A 9,981-nucleotide genomic window follows, 5' to 3' on the forward strand; every position below is an offset into this window, starting at 1 on the left:
AGACTGTGTTGTCCTTGGCATGTTTGTATTTGCCTCCGTCAGTGATGGACCTCATCTCCCTGCGTGGGCAGGGAGGCAGAGTCCTCTGTATCCGGCCACCTGAGCATTTTCCTGTAAGCCAGTCCACCTGCCGACATCAGCTTGTTTTTCAGGAACTGGGTGGAGTTGGTGACAGAAAGAGCACGCTTTTGTTTCCTGGTATGTGGGGAGTTTCATTAGAGCTTTTCCTCTTCCTAATTAAATGTGTAGTAAAGCAGGGATATCTAATCCCAGCTTTGCACTCCACTGAGAGCCATTTAACCCCCCGCTCACCTAAACTTAGGTACCAACTTCAAGAGTTGCCTCAGTGCCCGTGGGACCCAGGTATGAGGGGCTCAAGTGAAAGCATTTTCCAGAAGCAAATGCAGAGTGTCCCACTCCTCATATTTTCTCTCTTAACAGGTTTGAACAGAAGAGTGGGAAGCAATGGCTGTTTTGTTTTCTTAATTTTTTTAAAAAAAGCTCACATTGTAAACAAACTATACACAAGGGTATAAAGAAAAAATTGAAGTCATCCTCTCCTCCAGCATCCCTGCCCCTCCCCACTGTCCCCTCCTTAGAGGTCGTTAATGATTAATAATTTGTCCGGTAACTTTGCTTTACTTTTACAAACTTTGACTGAATGGGAATATAAAGTACTTACTATTCTGCTGCAAATGAATGATTTTAAAATGCAAATTATAGTTTTATATGTCAAAGATGTTTCGCAAGTGCATAGAAAGAATTTATGCAAAGGTGTTTTTTTTTTTTTTTTTTTTTTTCTGCGGGTACGTGGGCCTCTCACTGTTGTGGCCTCTCCCATTGCAGAGCACAGGCTCCGGACGCACAGGCTCAGCAGCCATGGCTCACGGGCCCAGCCGCTCCGCGGCATGTGGGATCTTCCCAGACCGGGGCACGAACCTGTGTCCCCCGCATCGGCAGGTGGACTCTCAACCACTGCGCCACCAGGGAAGCCCGCAAAGGTGGTTTTAAAATTAGTGAAAGAACAGAGTTGCCATAATGGAATTCAGCCTTCTGTGGTATTGTCCCAAGGAAGATTTAGATGTAGGCTGGTTTTTCTCTGAAGTCTCACTGTCTCATCTTGAGTTTTTCCTGTCCCTTCCCTTCCATATTGTGAAGGCCTACTCTGTGCCTCTACATGTAACAAAGCCTGCACTGTGGGAAGGTGTACTTAGTGTCACACAGAATTGGGCTTGAATCTAGATGTGTGACCATAAGGGAGAGACTTAACCTCTCTGAACTTCAGTTTTCTCAGCTATAAAGTGGAGAGGACATTCACCATGTCATGGTGTCGTTGTGAAGATTAAATGTATAAGGAACATTTCTAGCTTATAGAAATGCTCAACAAATCTTAGTTTCTCTTCCTCCTGCTTCTTGAGCCTTCAGTCTGTGAAGATGTGTTAGGACTTGGACATGTTCCCCACTTCCCAAAGGTATTTGCACTTTAGCACTGAGCAGAGCTTTAACTGAGTGAGTTAAGGAGCAGAAGACTCTTTTGGGGTGAAGTTATGCCACCTCTGCCTGGCTTTCCAGAAATATTTCATGAATGGTCACAACAGGTGTCCCTACCCTCTTTCCTCGGAACTGGCTCCAGGGTCAGCCCTAACCTCAGAGGACAATCTGGCTGCCAGATGGCTGCCAAAATTCTTCCCTTGCGTATCTCAACCTCATGCATTTCAGGCCACACAGTTAATGATGAGGACGAAGTCATACAGAGGAACTGGTATAAAGAGAAAAACAGTATTACCAAGAATGCGAGATTTTAGACACTCTTGTTATCAGGGATGGCGTAAGTCCGCCCAGCGCCTTTGTGAGAATTAAATAAAGGCACCTTCTCTGGGAAGATGGGGCCTGGCATATGTACTACAAGGTAAAGGAACAGAGCTTTGGTAGAAATTAGGGAAAGGTGCTATTCCTCGAGGGTAAAGGCAGGCTCAGCCCACGCCAGGTGTGACTTGGCAAGCAGAGACCAGGCTGGATTTCTACTGGCCGTTCTCCCCACTGCCAGGCCCCCTAGTGCTGGGTACAACCTGCATGACCATATACAGTGGGCCCACGATGACAGCTGTCTCTACGAGGCCTAAAGAGTCATTATTCTTTCTCTCTTTCTATCCTCTTTTAGTATCGTGACCTGAGTAATGGCGAACCCACCATGAAACTCCCTCAGGGTGTCGTCTATGGTGTGGTACGAAGATCAGATCAAAACCAGCAGAAAGAAATGGTGGTGTATGGGTGGACCACCAATCAGCTGAAAGAAGAGATGAACTACATCAAAGACGTGAGTTGTTTAAGGATTTTTTTTTTTCTGGTTTATACACTTCTTGTAGCATGTAAGAGGGTGGATATGAATGTAATAAGGCATTTTGAAACAATTCTAAGTGTTATCATTGTGGATGGAAATGTGGCCACAGATCTTCATGGTAATAGGAAAAGCGCAGATGTAACTCTGCAGTGAGGTATAGAGTGAATTTCTAGATGTTACTAAGTAGGGGGATACTCAGGAGACCAAATGGCTTCTTTCTTCCATGTATGATAAGTAGGCTCTTAAGTAGTTTTGCTTATTACATTGAACACTCCTAATGTACGAGTTTGGACAACTGTATTAATTTGGATGCTTTTTGCTGCAAGTAACGGAAAAGCCAACCTGAAAAGGAATTTGTCTCATGTGGGGGTAACTCTAGGGGTAGGTGGGCTCTAAGCAGGCCTCTCCAAGCTCCAGTTCTACTTCTCTGAGTTTCCCTTGGTTCTTTTCTCCTTCAGCCTCTTGCTCATGGCAACATCTAAAAATATGATGGTGTCTGGAGGAGGAAAAGAGGACAGTCATCTCTGGTTACTTTATAGAGACTCTCCATTAGACTTCCTCTTGTTTCTCATTGGCCAGGACCCAGGTCACATGCCCGTTCCCAAATCCATCACTGGCAAGGGGAATAGGATGACTATTGCTGGTTCAGACCAGTCAGTTAGGTTGAAATGGATGGTGGGAAGTCAACCACGATAGACATTGTCCAACCCAGGTCAATTAATACAATTTTTTTGTAATTAATATTACTTTTTTTTTTTTTTTTTGCCATGCTGCACGGCTTGCAGGATCTTAGTTCCCTGACCAGGGACTGAATATTACGTTTCTTTTAAACTATATGGTCTATTGAGAAATTTTGGAAAATGTAAACATGTATGAAGAAGAAAAGAAAATCACCCGTAATTCTACGATCCAACCAGAAAAGTTGTTAACATTTTGGAACATTTCCTTGTAAATTTTTCATTTCTTTTTTATCTATCTATCTATATCTGTCGACTTACCTACCTGTCCCTCCCTCCATCCATCCATCCATCATTTCCATTCCTTTTTGGTCCACCCCGTGTCTCCCTAGATTGACCAGTGCCTTTGTGACCCAAACCAGAGTGATTAGATAGAGAGGCAGTGAGCTGCACCAAAACACTGGCCTGTAGACTAGAAAGTGAGAAGCAGGGGCAGCGTGGCAATAGGGTCCCCATGGATCTTGGTTCAAGGTCTGGCTCTTTGGCCCAGACAAACTTCTGCCCTGTCTGGGCTTCAGTTTTCTCATGTATAGATTGTGAGGTCTGGGAAGGGACCCTTCAGGTCAAAACGAGTTCTTCGTGCCTCATTTTATTTGGTTGTGTTTGCGAATAAGACACAAAACACATGTTGTCGGCTTTTGTTTGAGTTTTTGAGAAGAACATCTCTTCTCAAATATCAAAAATAATAAATGTGCATTTCTTAATGTGTCTCAAAAGATTTGGATACTTGTATAATTTTAAGGAATAAAAGAGACAATACATGCTTAGCAGAGAAAATGAAGAAAAGGAGCCCTACTCATACACAGACATGCAGAAGATGTGTGACGACCACCAGAGCCCCAGTCATCCAACCCCCAAAGATCAGTTTTAACCATTCACAGTATCCCATTCCTCATCTTCCCAGGTGGGAACAGCTTGCACCTTCCTAGTTTCCTGTATTTTCCTCTCTGAAATGCCCCAAATAACACGGCACCACTTCAGAGGTAAACCTCCTAAGCAGATTGGAGAGTTGCAGATTGCCCAAGATGAGATAGTAGGTTCAGGCTGTCAGGTGCCCAGGTCACAGGGGAGTAACTGACCTGAATTTCCCAACCGCCACTGTGATCTGCAACTTAAAATTAATTTCCGGGTAAACACCTTCTATAGCTGGTTTCAGACCTGTCACTCGCTCCTCATTCCTGAGTGTATTTATGGGTTTGTGTGCCCTCCCTTGCTTGTGGGTGACTCTGGCTTAGTTGGCTTCCTGCAGTATTTGCCAGTGGGAGCAACACCCAGCTCCACCCACTTCCCAATGGTGAGCAGCCCAAGAGCTAACTCAGGGCCGCAGATGAGAGCCATTCTGCCTGCCCAGAATGAAAAGTTGCGCTTTTGGCTCATTTCCCCAAAGTGTTTGTAGTCAATGACAAGAAAGCAGTCTTTCTTACTAGAATTCATCTGGGGAGGGCGTGGTGTCTTGACTTGCCCTCTCTTTCCTGCCCTGGACTCTCCACCAATATCCAGTCACTCCTAATAAACATGCAGTCAGTCAGTTTAAAACAACGTGCTAGTTGTGCAAGTACAGCTTCAAAATTAGGTCCGCTCGTGCTGTGCCCTACACACCCGTCAAACCAAACTGCTGCCTTTGAGCCTTTCCCGTGATAGAAGTTCCAGAGCATTCTGGAGAGCGCTCCCTTGAGGCTTCCTGTTCTATTCGAAGATCCCTGAGTTCTTCATCCTCCTAGGGGCACCAGAAGAAGGGGGAAGACAGAGACTATTTGTTAGGTTTTTTGTTTTTATTGAAAATATATTTAAGGCCCCGTTACTCCTCTGGAAGAGTGGTACTGTAGAGAAATTGAAAGAGTTTATATAAACAGGTGTTTGGGGGATCAACTGACTTTTCTTATATTTAGTGCCTTGTGTATCGTTGGTGATTACTGAGGAACTGAATTTCACATTTACGGGCTCTCTAAGCTCATACTTTCCTGACTCATATTCCAAACATTTATTTGTTCTTTGGCAGAGATAGGGAATAGAGATATTTGTTCAGGGCAGAGATAGGGAAAATTAGAGGTGGCTTTTGCTTTTTGGTTTTTTGGTCCTCCTAGCCATGTGTTTAGAAAGTCAACTTGTTCAACATTTTCTACTTGTAAAAACATGTGATAGGAAAAGGGGAAAATCTGGCCTGAATATGGTTTTTAGGGTGGTAGGTGAATTTCAGTAAACGAATCTTTCTTTAGAGCATGTTATTTGTATAATTAATAGTTATCAATAATTATATATAATCACAATATGCATTTATTATTATTATTATAGCTTGATCTCTAACTAGCATCTTTGTGGGCTGCAGGTAAGAGCCACTTTGGAAAATGTAAGGAAGCGAATGTATGGAGACTACGATGAAATGAGACAGAAGATTCGACAGCTCACCCAGGAATTGTCAGTAAGTAAAATGTGGAGGGATGCTAGAGCTTAGAACTCCCTCTCAGTTGCTAGTGCCTGAAGATATTTGAGTTTATGATGTTCCTTATGATGGAGTCATATTTTAAATGAACCGAGGGAATTTTATCACAGAATTAAGTTTATTATTTACAGGAAAATTTTTGTGGCGAGAGTAATCTTTACATTCAAAGCATTCCCTCCAAAATCAGGAATAAGATGAGGAAGGCGGCTACCACTACTATTATTTAACATTGTACTGGAGACCCTAACCAATGGAATTAAACGAGAAATAAATTAAACATGAGAGAAATAAATAAACAGTTTATAGAGGTTTAAAAACTGGACAGGTAGGTGTAAAACTATCACTGTTTACAAACTGTATGGTAATATACCCAGAAAGCTGAAGTGAACCAATAAAAAAACTACTATAAACAATAAAAGAATTCTGTAAGGCAGCAGGGTAAAAGATTAATGGACACATGTTAGGTTTCAATATACAAAAAACAACCAGTTAGAGGAAATAACAACAACAAAAACTACCAGGTATCTGGAAGTAGACTTTGGCAAGTAGAAAGATATGCCATGTACTTAGAAAGGAAGATTCAACATCATAAGATGTTAATACCATTCAAGTTAATATACAAATTTAATATAACCCAATAAAAATACCAACAGATTTTTATGTTGCTTTTTACAACTGGGCTAGGTGGTTCCATGGTATACAGAAAATAAATATGAAGAGTTGAAATTCTGGGGAAAAAAAGGCCATGAAGGAGACTATCCCTCTTAATATTACAAGAAATTGAGAAAGCCTCAGTGATTAAAACAGTATATAGTACTGGCACATAAATGAATAGACATCAATGAGAAAAAGCCCAGAAATGTACCCCAATATATGATAAATGTGGCATCTGAAATGAAGGGAGGAAAATGGACCAGTCAGTATATGCTTATACCTGGACAGACTTATACCTGGGTAAATTCTGAATAGATCAAAGATGCTAAAAAGTGAAACTTGCAAGTGCCAGAAGAAAATATGTGTGAATTCTTTTATACTCTTGGGGGGGGGGGAAGGCAGTTTCTTACTATGACATGCAGTCCCAAAATCACAAAAGGAAAAGTTGATAATTTTGACTGCATTAAACTGACGACTAGTGCTGACAAAAACACCAAAGTCAAATGACAAGCTGGGAAAAATGATTTGCCTTCATATTATAGATAATAGGCTAATATCCTGAGTATTTAAAGAGCGCCCATGAATCAAGAGGAAAAAGGCCACAACTCATAAAAATAGGCGAAATATTTGTACAGATAGTTTATAGTAAAGGAAAGATGAAGAGCTCTTGAATGTATGACGAGATGCTTGGCCTCATTCTCAATAAGAGAAATTCAGATTAAAATGGTCCTGAGATGCTATTTTCACCTAACAGACTGGCAAAACTGCAAAAGTGGGACAAGATGCTGTATTAGCCGTGCTGTGGAGGAACAGGAAGATTGCTGCTTAGAATGTCGTTTGCATTACTCTTAGGGAGGACAATTTGCAGTATCTACCCAAATTACAAATGCCTACATCCTTTGACTCAGCAAGCTTCTTTCTAAGAATTTATTCTGTGGATCAAATCTCACATATGTGAGATGACGTATATATGAACTTAGTTGTTAAGCATTGTTTGTTATAGTAAAAAGATTGGAAGCCTACATGTCCATTAAGAAGGAGAAAGTAAAATAAATTCCATCTCTATAATACACAGAGTTGTAAAAAAAAAAAAAAAGAATGAAAAGAATGAATAAGCTCTTCAAAAAGAGATACAGAAAAATTTCAAAGATATAGAGTAAGTGGTAAAAAAAAGCAAGACATCGGAAAATACGAAAATATCATATGTAGTGTGCTACCATTTATGTAAACCAGGAGGGGAAAATAAATATATCTAGACTGTCTTGTGTGTGTACACAAAGTTACTAGAAGGATCATCAAGAAAGTAATTAACAGTGATTCCTTCTTGAGGTGCAGAGTGGGCGAGGTGGTAATTGAGCAAATAGGACAGGAGTGAAGGGGAGATTTATTTTAGTGTATACCTTTTCTACTTTTAAAATGTTTGAACTCTATGAATGTATTACCTACTAAAAATTAAAGAAAAAATAAGCTTCCTCTGGTTTAACCTAGCTAACGCATACGGGAGAAAACATTTTAAAAAATATTTGTGATTAATAACCTTGAAGAAAAAAAATTCGTTTTGTGTGACATACTTGCCATAAAAGTTAACATCTGCAGAAAACAGAAATATAGATCAGTGGCACAGGATAGAAAGCCCAGAGATACACCCACACACCTATGGTCAACTAATCTATGACAAAGGAGGCAAGGATATTCAATGGAGAGAAGACAGCCTCTTCAATAAGTGGTGCTGGGAAAACTGGACAGCTACATGTAAAAGAATGAAATTAGAACACTCCCTAACACCATACACAAAAATAAACTCAAAATGGATTAAAGACCTAAATGTAAGACTGGACACTATAAAACTCTTAGAAGGAAACATAGGAAGAACACTCTTTGACATAAATCACAGCAAGATCTTTTTTGACCCACCTTCTAGAGAAATGGAAATAAAAACAAAAATAAACAAATGGGACCTAATGAAACTTAAAAGCTTTTGCACAGCAAAGGAAACTATGAACAAGACAAAAAGACAACCCTCAGAATGAGAGGAAATATTTGCAAACAAATCAACGGACAAAGGATTAATCTCTGAAATATATAAACAGCTCATGAAGCTCAATATTAAAAAAACAAACAACCCAATCAAAAAATGGAACCACCATATGACCCAGTCATCCCACTACTGGGCATATACCCAGAGGAAACCATAATTCAAAAAGACACATGCACCCCAATGTTCGTTGCAGCACTATTTACAATAGCCAGGTCATGGAAGCAACCTAAATGCCCATCGACAGACGAATGGATAAAGAAGATGTGGTACATATATACAATGGAATATTACTCAGCCATAAAAACCAATGAAATTGGGTCATTTGTAGAGACGTGGATGGACCTAGAGCCTGTCATACAGAGTGAAGTAAGTCAGAAAGAGAAAAATATTGTATATTAACATATATGTGGAATCTAGAAAAATGGTACAGATGAACTGGTTTGCAAGGCATAAATAGAGACACAGATGTAGAGAACAAACGTATGGACACCAAGGAGGGAAAGCGTCAGGGGGGAGGGTGATGGTGTGATGAATTGGGAGATTGGGATTGACATGTATACACTAATATGTATAAAATAGATAACTAATAAGAACCTACTTATAAAAAACGAATAAATAAAATTCAAAAAAATAAAGTTAACATCTGCAGGAAAGAAGCACAGTTGCCACAGTTGTGTATGAGTCTAGTTTATGTCTGGTCTGTGAAATTAGCTGCTTAAGTAAGACCTACTGCCTTGATTACAGCGGAGGGGGATATACAAACGTATCCACCTAGCCCATGCTCACTGACACGTAGGAAGAGATTTGTGAAATTCTCACATACCTATGGAAATTCACTCTGCCATCCACTGACACTAATGACTGTAATTAAAGCCAAAGGATTGGATTTGCAATAGATGCAAAAACAGATCTCTGCCCCTTGCTTTCCATTGCCACCTCCTACACACCCTGTTTTCTCATGCTAGACTGTTCCAGGAGCTCAGTCTCTACCCTCAGTCTCCTCCTCCTCCAGGCCACACGATGGACTGTAGCCAGGTTGAGATGCTAACTTACTGCTGTATGAACACACCGTGAGCAGCAACGTACCTCCTGGGCCTGGGCTGCTGTTTCAGCTCTCTCTCCCACTCCCAAGGGTGCACCTCTCACTCTCTCATGCCTGGCTGCTTCCTGTGGCTCCCACAGGCCACACGGGGTCTACCCTTGAGCCTTCCCAGAAACCTTACCCCTGGTTCTACTGCCTCCCAGCCTTTTTTTTTCTGGCCGCACTACGAGGCTCGCGGGATCTTAGTTCCCCGACCAGGGATTGAACCCGGGCCCTCAGCAGTGAGAGAGTGGAGTCCCAACCACTGGACTGCCAGGGAAGTTCTCTCCCGGCCTTTCTATATCCAGCCCTTCTTTAAGGCCTAGTTTAAGACTGGCCTCTGTTGAATCTCTCTCAAACGTGTTAAATACACGTCCAACAAAGACAGCACAACAACTGCAGCAGCCACAAAACAACTCTTGAGAACTGGTTGAGCCCAAAATATATTCCTTCCTTGGTGAGTAGAAATAAGCAAGATGGGACTTGCCTGGTGGTGCAGTGGTTGAGAATACGCCTGCCATTGCAGGCGACACGGGTTCGAGCCCTGGTCCGGGAAGATCCCACATGCCGCGGACCAACTAAGCCTGTGTGCCACAACTACTGAAGCCCGCGTGCCTAGAGCCCGTGCTCTGCAACAAGAGAAGCCACTGCAATGAGACGCCCGCGCACCGCAACAAAGAGTGGCCCCCA

At 41.6% G+C, this 9,981-nt stretch overlaps 1 protein-coding gene across 6 annotated transcripts in view; it reads left to right on the forward strand.

Moving 5' to 3' along the window:
• MYZAP (myocardial zonula adherens protein) overlaps positions 1-9,981 on the forward strand; it is a 117,293-nt gene that overhangs the window by 38,518 nt on the left and 68,794 nt on the right. For all 6 annotated transcript variants that reach the window (XM_027123136.1, XM_027123134.1, XM_027123135.1 and 3 more), the window contains 2 exons: positions 2,162-2,317; positions 5,405-5,497. In XM_027123136.1, the coding sequence (XP_026978937.1) occupies positions 2,192-2,317; positions 5,405-5,497 (219 nt within the window). In that variant the 5' untranslated portion in view covers positions 2,162-2,191. The remainder of the gene's footprint in view (positions 1-2,161; positions 2,318-5,404; positions 5,498-9,981) is intronic.

This window comes from Aethalodelphis obliquidens, unplaced genomic scaffold (assembly GCF_003676395.1).
Source record: "Aethalodelphis obliquidens isolate GAN/ISIS:26980383/991018 unplaced genomic scaffold, ASM367639v1 scaffold26, whole genome shotgun sequence".
NCBI lineage: Eukaryota > Metazoa > Chordata > Mammalia > Artiodactyla > Delphinidae > Aethalodelphis > Aethalodelphis obliquidens.